The sequence below is a fragment of the Anas acuta genome, chromosome 6, assembly GCF_963932015.1.
Source record: "Anas acuta chromosome 6, bAnaAcu1.1, whole genome shotgun sequence".
Lineage (NCBI taxonomy): Eukaryota > Metazoa > Chordata > Aves > Anseriformes > Anatidae > Anas > Anas acuta.
Window position 1 is genome coordinate 10007223 of NC_088984.1, and position 22323 is coordinate 10029545.

The 22323-nt window shown below is 38.0% G+C and overlaps 1 protein-coding gene across 27 annotated transcripts in view; it reads right to left on the reverse strand.

Moving 5' to 3' along the window:
* NCKAP5 (NCK associated protein 5) overlaps window positions 1-22323 on the reverse strand; it is a 435214-nt gene that overhangs the window by 171640 nt on the left and 241251 nt on the right. For 23 of the 27 annotated variants that reach the window (XM_068687313.1, XM_068687308.1, XM_068687306.1 and 20 more), the window contains one exon: window positions 16482-16615. The exons of the other annotated variants lie outside the window; for them this stretch is intronic. In XM_068687313.1, the coding sequence (XP_068543414.1) occupies window positions 16482-16615 (134 nt within the window). The remainder of the gene's footprint in view (window positions 1-16481; window positions 16616-22323) is intronic. 27 annotated transcript variants of the gene reach the window in all.

Sequence of the window (22323 nt, forward strand, 5' to 3'; positions counted from 1 at the left end):
GCAAAACATGTTTACAGAAGTGTTTCTTCACCAAAAAATAAATAAATAAAAATTCAGGCTAAGTACTGGCTGAATTATTAGCAAGAGATAATATTGTTTATTAGACTTGTATCGGCTCCTTTACAAATATCTCTATTTCCATAGCCCAGGAAGGCAATGACACAGTTACTACCGCCAGATAATTCCTTCTTTCATTTTGTAAATTAATGTATTTTTCAAATGTAGATTTTAAATTTCTGAAAGTGTGATTATTTCTCCTCTAAAGCACAGCTTATCTTCCCAACATAATTTGCTGAATGTTATTTCTGCAAGAGGTGCATGCTCTTCATCAAAACCACTGCTGCAGCTCAAATAACCAAGCTAACTTTAAATGAACTGGCTCTGCTCCTGATCAACAGCACTACATCAAGGAGCTTGGCGCAGGGCAGTCAACAGAATATTCGTCTGTGGAACAGGGAAGCTTAGAGAACACACTGCTAAATACGCTATGTGGGGGGCTGCATTGCTCACCAAATGCCGGCTCAAATACCTGTGTGTTAGCTACCATCCCAATTCGGATTTATTTCTAAGTGTTCTGGAGGGAGGAGGAATGCTATTTTGCTTTTTAATTGATCTGTGTAGCTTTACAGGTTATTAGGTAACTGTAAAAGCAACGTGCTTCTTGGAAAATCATTATAGAGCAGGTAAATCAAGTGTGCTGTCGGAATGCTTGCAGTGGGATTTGTGCATTCTTACTATCTTGAGCAAAAATAAGTATACACCACACACAGTGGCACACACACTTAGAGACTTTACCAACAAGTGGTAATATAGATCATTAAGAAGTAAGTGGTACAGGACAGGATACTCATATCCTTTATTTATTCCCAATGCATTTACAAAATTGATGGTGATATCAAAAAAATCAGCAATGTTTTGTTCTTGTCTACATAGCAGAAATAAACACTATCAGCACAACAATTGGCTAGCACTTTCACAATGTTAAATTAATCTCAGTGCTGCAGACATAAATTTATGTTAGAATTGCACAAAAATATATGGGGGCTAAACAAGATGCTGGAAATAAAAATATATTCTCATCTACTATATTTATGGGATCACAAAATCACTGGTCCACTTCAATTTAAGCAAGACAGAATGAAATCACATCCTCGAAAGAATTAGTTAAACAGTCCTAATCCTTCATCTTCTAAATCCAGCCCTACCTCTCAGCCTTCGTATTGTTTAATCTGAAGAGAGGACTCTCATCTAGTTCTCTGAATGCCGTGGTGATTAACCCTTCCAAATGAGAACGCGGGGCACAGAGGGAAGATGCAAAGTGATTAAGATTCCACATCTGACTCAGATGGTATTTTTAACTAAAAATGTGCCTAACCATTTTAGATATGCTAAACAGTAGCAAATGCAGAGCAAATGGCAAAGTCTCTCCTGGAAGCAAGAATAATAATACTGGCCATCCAGAAACTCAGCTGGGTATTTTAACTGAAGGAGAAGATCCGCGTAACCAGAGGACTGGAGGATAAACAAGTAAGAGAAGACAGACAGGAAAGGCTTCATGCACTGTGCAAGGCGTTGGTAAGACCCTTCTGAAATATATTTCAGACCTGGGAAAAATTAATCATATTGGAATAGACACAGGAAAGAGGCTGAAAGACCTGGTTAAGTTTAGTTTGGCAAAGCAAGCTTCAGCGGGGACAGCGTTAGGCAACGTGTATTTATTTAAATGAAGGTGATGCAAGAACAAATAGGCCTGCATGGAGCAGTACTCTATATCCAACAAATCTGAGCAGCTGAAGCCAGACCAGTCGTGCCGTAGCAGCAGAGGGACAGAACAACTGCTCAGCAGGGCGTGCGGTCAGATTGCAGAAGGATTATGAGCCAGGACTGCTTTAGCAAGGTGGGGGATGAACCTCTTGGCCTAATTTTAGACCCTAAAGTTTCTGGGCGTTAAATACCTGTCAAGTAAGTAGAGCAAGTCAAGAAAACAGTAAGAGTGAGCTAAACTACCTGGTTATGTTGTGAATTACAAATTATTCTCCAATACATGCATATTGTTTTATATTTGTAACTAGGTTAATATCCGTATGAAAATGACAGATTATTTTAAATATAGACCCTATGCATTTTAGATTTAAAATGTTATTAACTACTCAGTATCCTCCATAAATTGGAAGGTAGGGTTCTGAAGAACCTAGACTAAATCATGACACAGCTTTTCTCAGCGCTTAGTTCTTCATTCATTTCATCAGAATTTTGCCAACCCCAACACTGCACCAGCAGCATGTGCCAACCTAATGATAACACATTTCTTCTAACAATTTCACATTTTTATATACTGCAAACACCAATGATTCAGAAAGAACCCCCCTCCTTAATTCAGCAGGATTAGGGAACCTCTTAAACAACCTCAATCACATTTCTCATCCTGCCAGCACCACAAGGGATCACGATGCATGTGCTTCACGTTGTGCTTGCCAGTATAATTGTCCTATTACAAACACGCTGATTGAGAAAATACATACAAGGCTCCAACAAGCACCAAATATGTCACAAAATATGCAACAGAGGGCTCACAGTGAAACGTGGCCATATCTGGAATGGGAAAATATTGCCCATTAGTTTGCAATATTACAAATTTCAGCAGTTCAGTACAAGACTGCTACAAAACCCAGAATATTTCAGGTACTTTTACAAAAAGAATACTGACTGAAGTATGAAACTAGTGAAACCTGTGACCCATTTTACTTCCCTGTATCCACTGTCTGCAACAAAAATCTCAGAAACAAATCTAAATGGCCTCTGTGAAACTCAAATACGTTTAAAAAAAAATCAAGTATTCCTCATTCCTCCCTCTAACAAGTTCTACAGTAAATTCACACCAATATAACATACTCTCCCACTATTCACTACCACATAGTCAAAGACAAAATGAGCACTTTTCTCTGGGAAGGGCTGAGATTAAAATATAAGAACAGAATTTGAGACACATTTTGCCTTGCATTAACCGTTGGGTCGGTTCTTGGTATCTTTTTCTCTGCAATTTAAGAACACGTGCCTTGTAGCAGCAGCAATGTACAGTGCTTGCGAGGTTAAGAAACACTTTTTTTTTTTTTGTAGCAGAATTCATATTCTGAGCTATGTTTGCATTCAACAAGCAAGGGGAGGGATTTCCACAGTACACTGTTTTTAACACAGATTCATTTTGATATACCATAATCTAAAGGCAGCTTTGAAGTCTGTTAACTCCCTGGATTTTAAAGCTACTGCTTGCCTCTGCTCTGCCTTTCAGAAAGTAGTACGGGTGGTCAGAATTTTCTGTTTTCTCATTTAGTTTTATTTTTTCTAGTCAAAAGGAATATACACAAAGGCTTACAGTGACTTGCTCATTATCAATGCATGAAATATACACAACTAGCTTTCTCCTGTTTAGTAGGAACAAACTGGAAGGAATCTGTGCACAACTTAAGACACAGAGAACACAGCAATAAAACCCCAATCAACGCCGTGCCTCTAAAAAGGCGTTACGATGATGGATGAAACCCATAGCTAAAGACAGAAAAAGGTTACCTTCTGATTAGGCCAGGTGGTATATCAACCCATGCCACATTCATTCAATTAATAGACTCTGCAGCTTGCAAACACTGATAAGGGCACTACAACTTAATGATCTAATCTGTGCTCCTAGAGAATGAAAACTTAGTTCAGAACAGACAGCGTACTTGGATTTCCAATGCAGTCACAATGTATGGCAAGATGTACTTTCTCTGCTAGGCCTGCAGTGCACTAGCATAGGAAAAAATGAAGAAATAAATCTCACAAATACTGAAGAAAAAGAAAAAAGGAGGATTAAAAAAGCTTGCAGGAAAAGGTATGTCAAGTTTTAAAGTGCAGCCCAACACCTTGCTCAAGACCAAGAGACTGCAGAGATCTCTGCTCCCTTCCAGCATTAAGTCTCACTGTCTGACACCTCCAAAGCACTTTCCTCATGACAAACCCAACTCCCTCAGCATGCCACTTCTTCCTTTAAGAAAAGCAAGAAGAAGAGGGCCTTTTACCAAGATCTGCATTCAGGGAGGATAATGGATGATTTCTGAAATATATGTTTACCTAATGCTATTTAATACATAATTGTACTGAAGGGTAGCACTGCCCAATTAGCAAAATTTCAGATTATGAGGCAGACTTTACAAATGGAACTAAAACCAAGTTACACTGAAACAATCATTCATATCAATCTACGTTTTCTTACAGTATCTGCAAACTGAAGCATACATTATGACTAAAGATAATCACATTAAGATTTTTGGCAATGCTTTACAATGAAAGCTATCTGCAAGAGCAGACAGTAATTATTACTAAACTGTAGCAGAATCCCTATGGAGTTAGGTATTATAACCATATTAGTCGTACAGGTTCAGCATGATTAATGACACTGAAAGAAAAAAAAAAAAAAAGTTTTAAAGCAATAAATCCCTTACAGGAAAAGCCCATGGCAAGTACCCAGGCCCAATCCTGCCACAAACTATACACAGTTAACTCTTGTCTTGCATTTCCAGGGCAGTCATCTAGCATCCTTCAGGAGTTGGTGAGGATCTGGCCCACCAGTTTTCCTAGCCTAGTTGATTAGCTTGAGTCATGCTATATGAGTTAAAACTGCATTGTTTGTCCTTTAATGCTTTCCTCATCCTGAAGAAGGGAAATGTCCATTCCTCCCCAGGAGTTATTCCCTCTGCTAGGTCTAGATCCAAATTTAGTGAGAACCCTAAAGCTTTTCCTCAAACAGGACTGAATAAAGACCTCATAGCTGTCCTTCCTGATACAGATTGACTATAAACAAGCTTTTTTTGCCTTTTTTTTTGGTCACATTTTCCCTCTACGCAAATTCCATGACAAACCTCAAGAAAATGAACAATCTACATCCATGTAGCTGAAACAAACTTATTCTGCCTTCAGGGCATAAATCCCTGAGGATACATCAGTAAAGTACCTAGCAAAATGCAGCACCAGAGTAAGATATGAACAGTTAGAAGAACTAAAGCTATAAGCCTATACAAGAGCAGCAAATCCCATCGTGTTCTCTTAAAGTTTGTCATACACTCAGAGAAGCATAACTCTGAAATGGAGGGTTTGTGCCTTACAGCTTTTCAGTGTTAAATATACTCGCTGCAACTTTTAATAATCATATTTGAAAGTTGCTCATAGGGGAAAACACACACCCAAAACATTTTGATAAAGGGAAAAGATTATAACTAATTTTTTAAGTTGCCCTGTCCAATTCTGAGCACTGACAACAAATTGACTGCTGCATGGCCTGTTACATTAGAACAATACTGTAGAATAATTACAAGTTCTAAGATAAAATTAAAATTACCATAATAATTCTCCTGTGAAACAATCCAATCTACATAGGCTACAAATTGCTGCTAGGTTGAAAAAATATATTACCACTTCAAGTCAGGCAGAAAAATTATTCTGTTTCCATTAGTTAATATAGCTACTTAAGAGGTTATGCAGAGCAAGATGACAAACTGATTATATTTACAAATTCCGTACTGGTCACGTTCAGAGACCAGCTGCTTACTTGCACAGCAGCAGTAGGAATTGGCTGAGCAAACTGTGAGTAAAGACTCTACAACAGGTTGTCACTGACTAGAGTGAATAGCCCAAACTACAGGGCCCACCTTTGGGTAGAACAGGCAACATGATGTTGGGCAGGTCTTTGTACACATTTCTCGATTATTCTGCCACCTGTGCTGCTTCCGTGCTCTTTGGAGAAAGCCCTTTTCTCCTCTAGGCCTCATACACACATGAGAAAACTTGTTTCGAGATCCCTACAAGACAAAGCACTCACCTATTATTCTATGCTGAGAGGTAACATCCAGGATTTCATGTTACTATACCTTGCAGCACAAATCTGCACATCTGTACGATGTAAGGCAACAAACTCCTCAAGGGTACCTGAAGTACTTTTTTCCTCCTGATTTCAATGAGAGCAGAATGCACACGAGTACCTTAAAAAGGCTGAGCACTTTTCTGGATCAGATTTATATCTGCTTGCAATTAGAAAGGAAGTGCAGGCTTCTCCTTCTTAGTTTGTTTAAGATTGTAAAGGTAAAATTTGGACTCAGTCAACCAACGGTCCGTTGAAGAACTCCAATCACACTCATAAAAGCGAAGCATCACTATCAAGATCATTTAGTTTTATGTCAGCTTTTTAATCATAATATTCCCTCATAATTTAATTTGTACTGTACCTAACACCATCAATCTGAATATGCTCCACTGCCCATTAATGATATATTTAGAGTTTACAACACAAATTTTATAGGACAGGAGAATTATTAATACAAGTCACCTCAAGCACCTACCAGAAAAACAACCACCACAAAAATCCTGATCATAAACTCACATTTCTCTGTGAAGCACTAGTAAAGAAAAACAGTCTATAAGCTGTTGCACATCAGTTACCACTTTCAAGTATAGGTTCACTATCAAGTGACAAAAGGAACCACAAGTGTGACAGGCTCAGTAAATTAAAATGGGATAAATCCATGTTATCTGAGCAGTAAACTTAAATCTAATCATGCAATCAGACGACCAGTCTCAACCAGCATTCTACGTATTGATTTTTGGCATGCTTGTCTTTTTGACTCTCCAGGAGAACTGCCCGCCCTATTAAGAAATGAGTCTCAAAGCATAGGTGGCACATGTACACATGGCAAGAAGTAAGTGTAAGTACGCACAGAGAGCCATTTGTGAGGGGCACAGGCAATGGAAATTGTTAAAACAGTCTTGTGCTTTCCATTTTGTGTTTTCTTCATTCCTAGGAAAAGGGTATCTAATAAAAGGCACCACTGGACAGCACTGTAAGGAAACAAGACCTTAAGGACAGACTGAGTTATCGTATTGGTGTAGAAAACAACTCCAGGAGACAATCCTGCAGCTCAAACCAGACTGATGCTTTTTAAAAAACATCCTTTAAACTTACCGCAATCATCCGTGACAGACCCTAAAGTAACATCTGCTCTCTGCCTGCTTTCTTCTCGCTGTTTGCTTTGTCTAGTTTAACTTCTCTAATCATTTTAACAGGACATGATCTTCATTTAAACAGATCTCTTTGAATTACTGAATTCAAAAATGTCGATGAATGCTGCCTCAAAGGTGACTGTAATATATTCTATTGTAAGGATTCAAGATCTTTATCACTACATTGTCTTTCTCTCACAGGTATTCCGTCCATTTCCTTTTAATATTCCTTTGTTATACAGGTAGTATGAAATGAAGATAATCTTTTTCAAGGACAGAGGTACACATATAATCTGAAGTAGGGATTTTTTCCACTTTCAGGTTCAAAAAGGTGGATCTGGCTTTTACATGCTGAGTAAAACACTCTGTTGAAGACTTCCATCCCACTGCAGCTTCATATTCACTCTTACTGTTTTGGTAGGGATCATGCCAGAAAGCATTACTGATTTTTTAAAAGCTCTTTATTGTAGGAAAGGCCTTCTTTTTTGAAACCTAGGAACTTTAAGATTATATGAAGCCATTCTTTACTACTCACTTCTTCAAAGCATATAAATAGTAAAGGCCATTAACAAAGAGAAAGTTAGCATACAGAATTAACAGAGTTATATACTCAATACACAAAATTAAATATGCACAATATACAAGCCAAGGCGATCTCCCATGTTGATATTTTTAAAGCACACCTGAACTTTTAACAAACACACAAAGGTGATTTATAGATTTATGACTGCAATCTAGACAGAAGCTTGTCACCTGTAAATACATTGCTTATTATGTCTTCTCCAAACAATGAAAAATTATTCTAATACGTTGGGTTGGCAGGAGTTCCTAATGAGACAAGTAAGGGATTGACCTCACACCTCAGGACATGGGAACATCTCAGTTTTTTCCATCATGAAAAAGCTTTCCCAGAGCAGATATCTCTAGCCACCACTAAGGACTTAGTGCCTGAATCTAGCCATGTTCTAACTTCAAAAGTGATGTGAGAGGCACACGACAGAGCATTGCTAACCTTGGCACTTCCTGTATGAGTACATTTAAGTCAAAAAAAAAAAAAAAAAGAAACATACTAGAAGAGTTTCTCCAAATGTACTTATCAGAGCACAAGCAACTGAACTGAGCACTGGGACCATAATTGTTTTGTCTTTATGAATATTATTGTGGAACCATATCTGAATTTTATAAACTGCAAATCGGTCTAATCTTCTGTGCACAATTCCTTATTTATATACAAGTAAATAACACTCCTTTGGGACTTCCCTCATTCTCCAGACTGCCTACACACATAATTGTCAGTGATGGTTTGGGTATGGTTGATGCCTGTGAGTACAATCAAGAAATCCTGGCTCCATGGAACCCACTTCTGTTATCTTAATTCTTTAACTAGTTTTCTTCCACATTCCATCTTGCAATCTCAGATCATCCTTGCTGGTCTTTATTGGTGTGTTTATGCTGTTACTTTCCTTCAGGGAAGACTAAGACAGAACAGCTGCTAAGCATTCCTGCTTTCACATCTATTATATACTCTTCTGTTTCATATCTTGCACATGCTTTTCTGTTTATAATCACTTCTAATCCTTTTATAATCTTTGCAAAGATGCCTTAGCTATATATGCAAATATAAATATATACATGTATATATATGTACATATATATATCAATCATACTTCCAAATAAAAAAGAGATGTCAAGTATGAAGGAGTTTAGTCTTTCGTGTAAGGGGATAATCATGCATGGGCACACCAAGGTAAGGTATGAATAAGAAGTGATGACAATTTTCCAGCTTAATTAGGGCAGGTTCTTTCCTGAAAAATGGCTCTGAATTTACAATATAATGTTAAAAGAAAGCCTTTTAAGAGATGTTCTTCTTTTAAGAAGATACTTTCTAGTATGAAATGGCTTGACTTAAAGGAAGAACTAAACCTAAGGAAAACAAATCATTTTCTGCTGATCTTTGCAGATCTTTTCCTCGCAGATGTGCTGATCTTTCTGCTGGTCCTTGGAATTAAAGTATCTATCATGTCTAGCACAGGAATCTTTTTATTAAATATGTGGAGGAGTGTGTTGGTTTGAATAGTCCTTTTATATTGCATCAAGGAATTGCAGAATAACATGTACGGTAACTGTGACTTTCCTGCTTTCACAAGCTCAAAAGAAACCAAAATAATGACAAGATCCACAGTAAAGAAGCCGTCAGTACTTGTACTTGCATGTTTCAATGCAACTGTAAAAATATATCCATAAGAACAGCAAACTAGTACTAAGTGTAAGCTCTCTTGACAGCCACAGGTCCTACCTTTGGAAACATCTTACCATCCACGACTGCACAGCATTTAGGCAGCAGCATTACTCCATAATAGTACTTAGCTCCTATATCAGCACTTTCCTTTCATAAATGTAAACATGTTTTACGACCGAGAATTATCTGTAGCTAGGAATATCTGCAAGAAATATACCTATTATCGTGCAAAATAAAATGCACAGAGCTGTGAACTTCAACAGGTAGAGGATTTTACAGTACATAAACAGCAAACATGAACCTTAATCTCTTTAAACAGCAGTAACAAGGGAGTCTGCAATTTCACCCAAAAGAGGTTTTCTCTGTCCTCTGACATAAAAGGGTCTGTAAACCCAATCACATAATCTGCACACGAATCCCTGCACTTACAATATTATTTGGAATATGCTTCCAGGAGTTTTCTTCAGCATAAGTGAGGATCTCACTTTGGGAATGAAACAGCCACATAACAAGAGAAATTATGGCTACAAACCACTCACTGTCTAACACAGATAGGTCCTGCTTTATTGATGATCATGGTATGGGGAATGAGAAGAATATTCAAACCAGCTTTCTGTCACATAAAAGCAAGGAGTAGAGTGGATAACATGCTTTGTGTGGACCTACGTATGGTAACCTACTGTTAGCTTGGAGTGAAAATTTTAATGTCTTGAATTTTTGATAGTTTTTTCTTTACCTGTCTTTACCCTAGACAGGGTAAACAGTCTACTACTACTTTGGTGGTTATCTACTACATTATGCAAAGGAAAAGAAAAAAAAACAAAACACAACACAATGTCCTATTAAAGTGTAGCGCTACATAGGAGAACAGAGGAAACAGTATCATTTCATGCTCTGATAAATCTAATAAACAGGCAATAGATGCAACTGTCCATAAATACAAGTATGCATACTTGTATTGCATACTGTCAGCATACAAATACAAACCAAAATCAGGATTTTCTGAGCACACAGATAACCATCTTTTTTTTTTCTGTGAAGACAAAGATTACCTACTTACCTGGAACCCTTGAGAGAGGGGTCTTTCATCAACTAAGAATTGTCATGAAACTTCACCACCTGATTTACTACTGTGTTGGGGTACTAAAATAAGCTTCCTCTTAATGTAGCTTCAGTGCCTGAAGAGTCCACAGAAGTTCAGGATCTCCACATACCTCTCCATGTGTCTACAATAATGTCTGAAGCAAAGCAATCCATTGCTCTCTAAAAGTGTAACGTATGTCAATGTATGTCGCACAATGTAGTCTCTTAGAACTTTTGCTCCTTCTCTCACTTCTGTGTTTTGAGGTTACAGATTCTTCAGTATTCTACGGTCACTCTGACCTCATTGCTTGTTTTCCTTCTCAACTTCGTTATGAAAATATGTGTAGCTCAACCAGATGGTTTTGAACATCAGAATGAGAATTTGAAGGAAACTGAGGTAATAAACTCTACGAAGATATTCCTCATGAGTATGTACCTTCAAAACTACAGTATTTAGATAAAAAATGAAGCTTGATGAGAAGTTATAAAATTCGTTTTTTCTTCCTGTTGGTAAAACAATGTGACACTACAATGTTTAGTCCAGACTAGCCTGTGAAATGGGACCAAAACTCCTATACAACTCAAGGCGACCTCCTCTTCAGACTCAAGTTCAGGGGTTTGGTAAACCATTCTTTTATTTTCTGCCACATAAAAACTATTCACACAAAAGCTCCTTGATCTTACTTAAAACAGTGCTTGACACTTCTGAGCAAGGATTAGGGATGAAATATGTACCTAAGGGTTGTACATGCACATAAATAAAAATACTAATATGCTCACCCCATCAGTGTTAATCTAAAAGAAACTTCATCCTTTTACTCTGTCAATTCTAATAAAAAGTCCAGATCAATATCCTAAGCATTAGGTCAAAGCCCCAGTAAAATGCTATTCATACCACGTCCTGAGGCTTAGCAAGGCAAGCCAAGAGCTGAGCACCCCTCCAGTGAAAGCACCCTGCCCAGCGCCCTGCGAGCAGCAGCTCCAGAGCTGATGCCTGTGGCCCTGCGACCAGCCCCCCTCACACACCCCGTACACCTCCCAGGCCTCCCAGCACTCCCAAAACAAGGTGGGATCAAGCTGGAGCAGCGAAAAGTGTGATGAGGAAGGAGTAGCAGGGACAAAGTGGAATGGCCAAGGTCAACCTAGCACAACGTGGCTGAGGATGGAGGACTTGCAGTCAGCAGCAAAGCAAGCAGTAAGTGTAGGAGTGAGACACGCACCCAACATGTAACACTTTCAAGTCCTGAAGTTTAGTTTTGTATTTATTCACCAGTTTTCTACATGACATTTCACACAGGCACATCTAGAGATATCCAGAGGTACCTAAATGCCTCAGTTTTGTGAGGCAGTATGACAAGGCCAGCCTTTGATACAAACGCTATCTTTGTGACCGCCTGGCCCCCAACAACCTTCTGTTCAGGCCACTTGGGGAGGACAAGAGATTTCTGCAGAACTACACAAACAAGAGGAAGACTGCAGACAGCTCCTCCTGTGATACTACTCTGAGAAAAAGAACGAATTCCTACACAGTATTTTATTCATCCCTTCTATGAGAAAATCAGAGGAATAGCATAAATTGCTGCCAGGAGAGCATTTTAATCACCCAGAAATGAGACTGAAATGCTATTAATGGTTTAAATTGGCATTCAATGGGCATTAGACAAACTGACCGACCACAGGAGCTACAGATACATCCTGCTGGTTTATGCTCTCAGAAATGATCTCTGCTCTATATGGACTGCCAGTCATGGCAGTAAGGCCTCTCTGAAGTGCAAGCAGGTGGTGACCTCTCACACTCTCACATCAAGCAGATGTGACAGGGTTAGACATGATGATGTGATGATGCTGGAAATGGGAAAGATCTCTTTGTCACAATTGCTAGGAAAACAGTTACCATCTCCACTCACCTGTGGACAAGCCTGAATAGAGCAAGAGGAATTAAAAATAGTTGGAGAAAAGCATATAGGCTATGCTCAAAATAATGGACACACAGTCCTTTCACACAAAGCATTATCAGGTTTGTAGGAGTCACGTTTCCCCTCATCAGAAGCGACAGGCCAACACTGACGTGAGGGAATGCTGAAATATGGTCTAATGAGAATTACACTCATCCCATTTGCAGGACTCTGGCAGACCAAACAAGGATCATTTCCTACAATTCCAGTAACATCTCCCCCTAAAAGCCTGAGGCAGCTTTCCAGTCACAGGCATTGATACCTATAAACAACATCGTCTTAACTGAAAGAATTTTTTAAATTTACCCAAAAGGGATTTTAAAGATTTGATACCAGTTTCCTCAATTATTGTTTAAAGATATACTTTGCAATGGTGTGCTCTATTAAACTGGTTCCATTTAGACCAAAACACTAATCAAAATAACTTAAGTAAAGCTACTTCTTTTACTGCTTTACCATTTAATCCCAGTTTGGAGTCGCATCTACTGTATGCACTCAACAAAAACCAATTTGTATTACTTACTGATATATAGCAGAGAAATGTAATCAATTTATATTGCGTATATCAGTGTGCTTTTTAGAGTGAAACTATAAATCACTACTGCTTTGGGCAGGGTTGTTGTGTTTCTGCTCCTACTGCTGTAGGAAGATGCTGAAATTAGGAAAAGCACAGTTGAATCTAAGAACAAGGAGATACACAAGACGCAGTGGTTGCATTTTCTTCTCTAATGTCCAAAATGGAACACGTCCAAGGAGGAGCTAATGTTAAACTGTGAGCCATCAAAGATAAAATAAAATAAAATAAAATAAAATAAAATAAAATAAAATAAAATAAAATAAAATAAAATAAAATAAAATAAAATAAAATAAAATAAATCAAGAAGAATTGACCCAATTTCTTCCAGAGCTGGATAAAGAGACAGCAGGCATAATCCTATCGTGAATGCTAACCTGTCAGTATATGCATGAGAGATGCCAACAGTCAAAATGGAGAAGTTGGACTGCGTGACACTATCTTGGAAGGAACTGGGTGATAGGTATTTATAGGGTTAGTCACTGTGCATTTAAGCAACGTTCATCTATACACTGCTATGCCAAAAAGGGCCTTATATAGTAACAGAGTAGTTGTAGTAAAGCAACAGATCTCCATGGTTTAAGAGAGAAAACATCAAAGATTTCACTTCAAGGTGAGATTATACTAAGGCAATGAAAAAATAACTGCATTCAACTAGAGCGTAAAATCCTAGTTTTAGCATTAAATATATTTTTTTCAGGACCTTTGCGCACCTCCAATACATTCCCCTCCAATAAAATTAGAAGACAATTTTAAAACTGCATGGAATTCACAATGGAATTCTAGAGAAGAAGTTTGGTTTTAAAAGCTCTTTCTTCTTCTGTGTAACTGTCACATATTTATCAAACTAACCACTGTGTCATCTTAAGGCTCTGGCAGATTTATATAGATGTTAAGAAAGAGAACTTCGATTTACTTCAGACTCTTAGCCTGGAATACTGCTTACTTGGTAAGAACAGAAGCGTCAATCAATTAAACAACAACAACAACAAAAATCAGACAAAAAACCCTTGTGTTCTGAATTCCTCAATCTCAAACTAGATGCTTATTTGATAGACTGAAGTCTTCACAAAATTTCAGCATGGAACAAGCAGCTTTCCTTGACTGATTAGAAAGGTCAACTTACAGCTTTCACAGAGTCGTGGAATCATGGAAACCACAGAATGGTTTGTGTTGGAAGGGACCTGGAAGACCACCTAATTCCACCCCCCCTGCCACAGGTAGCCACTATCCACGAACCATTATGTTTCACTCTTTCAAATAAAATATTTGAGATGCAAAGAAACACCTCCAAATCACAGCTTAACCAACTGCACTACATGTAAATGAACTCAGTTCAGGAATTACGCAGATTTAAAAGATTTATGCTTTAATACATGTTCTTACTTCAGTCTATCTTCATTTGAAATCCCGAACATTTGGGCCCAGAGTATTATTCTCTGGTCATTTTCTTCTAAAGTACTTCCTATTTGCTTAATTTTAATATTTCCTATCACCACCTGTCTTGTCCCATTTAACTACGCTCAAACTGGAGAAAAAAAGCCTCATATCCTTCAAACAACACAGAGTCTCCAAAGAACACAAGATTATCCTGTTGCCATTACTTGCTCAAACAGGGTGAGAAAAACACTCCCATTTAAGGAGAAGTTCTGTACCTTAATATTCTACTAAATATAAGAAAAAGTAACCACTAATGTTCATAATGACAAACACAAGGTTTTAAAAGCAACTGAAGTACATTTAAGTGAGGCATTCTCTTCCTAGCACTGGTCTACACTAAAATAAAATCATAGCACAACGAAGCCCATGACAGTTTTCATTACAGGCAATAACAGGGCCAACCTCAGGTGCTATTAATGAAAAGTGGTATTTAAGTTTGTCTTCAATTAATATAGCTAATGTGCAGACAGTCTTATACGGAACATAACACTGATTTAGACTGTATTCACCTTTATCTAAATCAGAGATACAAAAATAGAGACAAACAGCTTTAATCCAAAGAGCTTGTATCCCTCTGCTTCTTTATAGATAGAGCAAGCTAGACTGCAAATAAAATAATAGAAGAAAAAGAATGGATTAATTTGAAGATAGTGGACTTCAGGGATCCTAACTAATAATACAGTAGTTCTTTTCAGAAATACTGTAGAAAAGAATCAGGCTACCACAGTTTCACAGGAATAATGAAGCTTTATCCTGAAAAGATCTGAATATGCAACAGATAAAATTTTACCAAGTTACGGACATGTTATTCTGGTTTCCTCTCACCTCGTTCCTTCCTTTTTCTTAATCAGGACTGCACCAACTTAAAAAGTTTATTTCAAAGGTTTCTAATTATTGTGACTGTAATTATTGTTCTAAAATCAGCACCTCAAGAAATTTGTCCATAAACAAGGATTAATATATAAGAACATTTTCTAAACAAGAGTACAGGTGTATTTAATTTGTGTATATTATACAGGGACTCTGATCAGAATAAATAAAAATTGAAAACAAAAATCATAGAAAAACAGCAACCAAAAAAAAAAAGAAAAAAGAAAAAGAACATCTTTAACATTTTTAGAAAAAGAATTTCAAATTTCTCTGAACACTTTTAAATCTAAAGAACATTAATGGAATTTTTCCAAAAACAAAATAACAGATCAGAACAAATTTTATTATTGCTATTAACTGCTTTTTTGTCGTTGCCTAGAAACCCAATCTCAGAGAGAGGATCAGCATGGCAGACACTGAGCAAAAAAAACCCAAGAACTAAAAAAAAATTTTAAAAAGAAAGCCTTAAAAAAAAACAAAACACACACACACAAAACAACCAAAGGAAAAAACACATCCCATAGCTTGTTTTCATCATATGAAACTGAACTTGAACTTTTCAATGATTTGGGGGCCTAAGGGAAGGAGACCTAAGGGAGTGAGTTAAAATACTGGATCTTGATGGAAAATATACAACATAAAATTCCATTGTCTCTTTCAATTCTGTTTTGATTGTTTTGTTTCTGTTCATGTGACAAAAACAATAAAAAATTCTATTTGATGTACAAGATCTCATCACGCCTCATAAAAACGATAAAGAACTCCAATCCTTAATGTGGCCATCTGAATTAACAGTTTGTCTTCCATCCCCCTTTCAAGGCTGGCTCCCTTGTACGTGGAGCTCTGCTACAGTAGATGCAGGATGAGGCACTGAGCTTGTCCAAGGAGAATGATTACCCAGCTGGCAAAAGGCATCACTTTTTTGTCATTATTGAGATTGATCAAAACCACTGCTGTTGGTTAACAGAAAAGCAACCAAACATGGACTTATTTTGAGAAGTGAAGACCTGTACATCTTAGAATATTACCGGGAATTCTAACCAATACAAAATCCTGGAAATTAAAATGTTCACCATTATAGTGAAAAATGGCATAAGCCTTTTAAATTTTACCTCATGTAGAACAGTCACAACAGTCATTCTGACAAAATCCTGCTATGTTTACAGAACTTCAGAGGGAAAGCAGTTTTTGCCTTAGATTCCACCCATTCAAGCTATGAAGAGGTTTGATCAGTCTTTTTGAATCAAAGTTTGTTCTTCTCTTATTTTGAATGTAATTTATTTATGCAACATACCTGGAAAACTGTTCTTGTAGCCCACGCATCTGAGCTCTGCTACGCTCTGACTCCAGTGTTACCTCCCGTAATCTTTTTTCACTCTCAAGTCTTAAATGTCTTTCTTCCTCCAACTCATGTATCAGTTTCTCACGCTGAAAGACCATAGAAAGTTATTTATTAATTGTACATGTAAAACACTTTTAGGATAAATTTTATATTTAATTTGGTAAAAATCATCAGATATTCAACTATGCAGTCCGAACATTTTATTTTTGGAATGGCAATGATACACAGAATAACAAACGAGGGATTGAGAGCCTTTCAGAGTATCCCCATCACAGTGAGCTACACTTACATAGCTCATACTTACTGAAGTCAGCTTAAAAGCTATTTAAAACCAAACACCATCCTCTCCTTCCAAGTGCTTTTTCTTCACCTCGACTCAAAATAAATTTTGCAAAAATATTTAAGATCTGTGATCTATCTTGCTTGGTGATAGATACAGGAAGCCTGAATCAAGTCATGATGAAAACTTGCACCTATCCCTTAATGATTCAGTCACAAGAACAGAGAAGGACATGATTCTGCAGCCCTGGTTTTGCTGTAACCAAACCAGAAAAATAAGACAAAACAAAACAAAACAAACAAACAAAACCAAAAAATAAGGGGCAGGATTCCTATGAATAGGACAGAGTCTATTCGAGTCTATATAGAGAGATACTATGACAAACATATGAATATGTCTGTAAAAACTGGGAATCTGAACAATTAGAGGAATAAAAATGCCATTATTTTTACTACTAGTTCTCAAAGGCAAATAGATAATGCTTGTTGTTAATTCTTGAACTACAGGAACAAATATACTGTGCTACCTGGATATATCGACATATGTCTTGGAGTTTTTTTGTGTTTTTTTTTTTTTTTTTTTAAACTTCAGGTCCAGATACAAAAACATCATAGAAAAGCATCCTAATGATTTCAAAACTCTATTTAAAAAGTAGCTACATGTGATTTAGGAGGAGTAGAATGAACTGAAAAGTTATAAAAAATGTGAATTTAATTTAAAAAAAATGTATGCACAGCCTTTTCCTGTGTGACCTTGTTACACAGGAATTAAATTAAATTAAATTAAATTTATCCTTGTGCGTTTAAATGGGATAAAAAGTCAATTTAAAAAAAAAAGCAATTAACATGGTACTGCATTATACTCCTCCAACGAAGGCGTTAGTTGCCTAAGAATAGGTTAAGTTACTGTAAAGTTATACTGGATGCACCACCTATATGCTTTAAAAAATTTCTGTGTGCTTGGTGAATTGCGATTTGTAGCCTGTCTGACATTCTAATGGAGTTCCATTGCTGACCTAAATTTTCATGACATACCTGCAAAAAACTATCTAGAAATTATACATACAATTTCATTAGAAAATAACAAAGGCATCTTAGTGTTAAGCCATTAAATGGGAGAGATATATTATTTGTACAAGTCTTACAGCTATAAATCTTACTGGATAATAATTTATAATAGTGGTAACCAAGGGACCAAAAATAAGAACATTACCAAGTGGAAAAGGGATCTTAAAGACAGTGATAAATAAGCAGATGCCACAAAGGGAGACTGCACAGGATTAAATGAAATATCCACATACTTGTGCAAAAATATGGGGAATTACTCAGAGAATAGAGGGGGTTTGTCTATTAAGTCACACACAATATCTGGAAAATGTAAAACTGCAAAATGAGAAACAAATTATTGGAAAATAAAGATATTGTTCTAACTAAACTATCTAATTTCTGTTCTTACGGTTGCATAACCACGTTCTGACAGGTGCTGAGTAATCCTTTGTTCCTGCTAAAATGAAAAGAGCAGAGTGCTCAGCACCAAGAAGAAGACACACAGCACCTTTGAGAAAGAGAATTTGTCCCATGAACAGTAACTCGGGCCAGTGATATGAGAATAATATTAAAAACTGTTAGAATTTCTTGAGATTTGATTCCATCAACACCAATTTTTAAGATTATGTTGTTCCAGTGGCCCTTGCTGAACACTCTTCTAATAGATGCATTTCGCTGCTGCTAAGGAGACACCTGGAGCTTGCAGGGAGTCAGAGAATAGCATAGAAAATGACCCAGTAGAAAGGCATAGTTACTAATCAGTGCTTAAGACAAGTTCACAGGACTACAGAAATTGGACTTAAACCCCGATAACTGTCCCTACAGTAACTGATAAGCCACCTTGGAGGAACTGCTCTGAACTGCAGAGTGCCCAAGCTAATTCAAAGCACCAGACTGTGCCTGAGCCTCGTGATGCAGTAACGGCTCCACTGTGGTTACACGCTGAAGAACAGAGATTCAGCCATGCCTTCTGCACTCATCCAGCGTCATTACTGCCACAATGATCTTCCTCTGATACAGCACCAACCTCCATGTCTCTGCTACACTGGCCATGCTCTTGGTCCTTGGATAAACCTTCTTTCTATATTAGGTACAAAGCCACAACTCCACAGGGAGGACTACAGAGAAATACAGTTGTTGTGAATATTTTGGGTACTTTACAGCGTCTCTTACCAAAATATGACACTTCAAAAAGCAGATGAATGTCCTTTCTTCCATCTCACTGCCCGAATCTTTTGTAGGTTGTATACAGCTTCGCTGATGCTGCCCTGCAGAATGACTGTGTTGCATCTCTGTGTACAGCTATGTTGCCACTAACCACAAAACCACATTTTCTAGCAGAACATAGAATATACAGCAGATTCACAAATTCAAACTGTCCCCTACAGGTCGAAGGGCAGCGTAAGCTATCTCGAGGTTTCATTTACCTCTTGCTGATAGTTCAGAGAATGCTGTTGCTACCACTTACTTTGTATTTTCAGGTGGGAAAGTCTGCATTATCATCCTACACAAAAAGATCAGCACATCCACAGGATTTTTTCTTTTTTTTTTTTTTTGAAGAGTAGGAAGAGAAAAGGATGTGGGAGTTGCCTTAAGAAAACTATCCGTAATGCAGTAACAAATGCACCTATCAAGAACAATAATATTATAGGAATTAAATGTTTTAGCATAAGGAACTTCTGGACTGAGTTAAATGTCCAGTCTTTATTCAGTCACCTCAAGGGCCGGCATCACGACACAGTATTAGTTATACGAGCAACTCGCTGTACAAAGCTTATGCTTCTTTGAGGGTATGGGACGAATAACAAGCAAATCACAAGACTCTCTACAAGACCAGAAACAAAAGTACTAGCCTATGACCCTGAAATTGTAGGTTCTCTTCCCAACAACAATAAATTTCCCATATGAATGAGGAGAAGACTAAAGAGTCCAAAGGGAGAAAAAACAAGTAAGACACCACCCACACTTGGAGAGTTTTCAGTCTCCAGGACACAAAACACTCACACATACTACGTACAGTAAGCAGCTCCCAGCAGCACCGATCTTATCTACAAGAAAAGATGACTACATTTTTATTCAAACACAGAGAAGCCATAATGAAGAGTCAAAAGAGAGAAGTGAACCTCATGCACTGAAAGGCCAGGATTAAACACAGATTTTTTTTTGTCCCTGGAAGTAGACTACAACCCTGAATTCTCCAGAAATTTTGCATTGTCATAACACCCTTTATAAACTCATCTGTGCTAAACCCACTTTATTCCTGTGCAAAATAAAGGTGTGTGAAAAGAAATGAAGTAGCCACAAGTAGTTCCTGTTTTTATACCGAATGTATGCTTACTGGAAAGGGATACAATTAGCATGCAACATGAAGAAAAGGTTAAATAAAAAAGAAAGTGTTGTGAAACATCAATATGTTTTAACACCAGAAACATCGTTGCTATCTTCAAATGAAGTGATATGTATTCCCACTTGTCAATTCTTCTTTAATTGCAGCTTCTTCTCACCACGAGCTCTGCTCAAACTTTTCCCTGTTGCCTCTCCTCGCACAGCTATAACCTTCTCCTCTTAGAAGTATAACCCTTACCTCACTCTCGTTTCCCCTTTTTCAGCCTCTCCAGATAGCCTCACTTTCATCACATCTCCCTGTCAGATCTCTGGTAGCTTTCCAAATATGCAAAAATTTCAAGTGAACAAACTAGACTGAAAGTCGGGGTTAGCAAGCTCAACCAATACTTTTGTGTTAAGTACTAGAATATTTTAACACTTGAACAAGTACTGTTTGTAGTTACTTTTTCATGAACGTGTGAGCAATTTGAGTTTCACTAGCTGCTCATTATGCTCGTGAGCAAGCATTTGCACGTCAACAAGTTCCTTTTTGTGTAGCTGTAGAAACGTTCATGTCAAAATGTTTCCTTTCTCATCCAGTCAGGGACATGTACCACACATTAATTCGTCTTCTCAAAGTTAAGCAAGAAATCAGAGCGAGATTCATGATCAAAACAAAATGCAGGAAAACTATTTATGGCTCAACCGAAATTAGGACATGTATTTGACAGAAAGATCCAAATTGCTCCTCAGCACTCCAGGAAGAGACAAACAGACAAAGCTTATTTTCAGAGTCCCTGGTTAATAGCCATGCTCTCGGCCCCAGGACTGGCCCAACGCAGCCTTTATGTCTCCTGAAATTCACCGGGACCATGTCGCAAATGTCAGGACCTGGTTCCTCCACCTTACACCCAACTGCGAACCTCTCCGCTCTGGAGCTCTTGAATGACCCCTAATGCTACAACACCCAGCGGAAAATACAGAAGTTACAAAAAATAAAAGTACACAGCACGAGTGGCAGCCACAAAAGGCAGAGCAAGGGGCATGTTGTACAGGGCAGGGGCTGTACGATCAGGGTTTCATTTCTGGCGACAGCTTTACACCCACTGTGACTCAAACATGTAGTAGGTTAAGGTTTTGTATGGGAAGGCTACCTTCTTACCCATTTTTTTTCCTCTCAGGGCTATTTCACTGTCAACCCTACATTTATATGTGGACAACAGTCATGCCTTTGAATGTGGAGACTTGCAGTTAACCTCCTTTAATCATTATTGCAAATAAAACAAGCAGATGCCAGTCCTGTCACTCAAAGCAGGCTACCATGACAAAAACTTACCAGAGTACTCTCTTTACTGGGGTCAAGCATTTGCCTAACTCAAGCAGGTTTCTTATTTCAAAATCCTCTAGTCTCATCCTACTTTTTTTTGCTGGACGTACTTGACTGCCCTCCCGAGTACTGATGATCTTGTATCCTTTGCACTCAAAAACAAACAAACAAACACATTTCCTCCTTCCCCACCCTACTGTGCCATGCCAACAACCTCACTTTTTCTTAAAGTAGGTTTTCTGTAGGTTAGATGTGCTGGGCCTGCATGGCTGGGTGCAGGCAGGGGGTTCTGTGAGGAGAGGCCAGGGCTGCCCTGTGTGGGCACAGCTGGCTCCGGCTGCTTCCAGCTGGTTCCAGGCAGTTCCAGCTGGTTCCAGATGCTTCTATCTGGTTCCAGCCAGTTCCAGCCAGTTCCAGCCCTACCACAGGGCCCCGCTGAGCCCCTCAGCTACCCCGGGGGCACCTCAGTGTAGTTAAGAAAGGCCAAAGCTCTGCAGGGCAGCAAGGTGTTGGATTAAATTTGTTTCTCGCTGTCCAGATCTATTTTAATTGGCAATAAATTAAATTGATCTTCCCCGAGTCAAGTCTGTTTTGCCTGTGATGGTAATTGGCATGTGATCTCCCTGTCCTAACCTCAGCCCAGGAGCTTTTCCATCTTGTTTTCTCCCCAGTCCTGTTGAAGGACTCCACCACACCAAAATATTTTATTTTTAACTTCGCTAGTTGTCTTCCACATAAAAATCATACTACTCCATTGATCAATAATATCTCTATGTTAAAACATGGCTGTGCATCAAGATTTAAAACTATAGACAC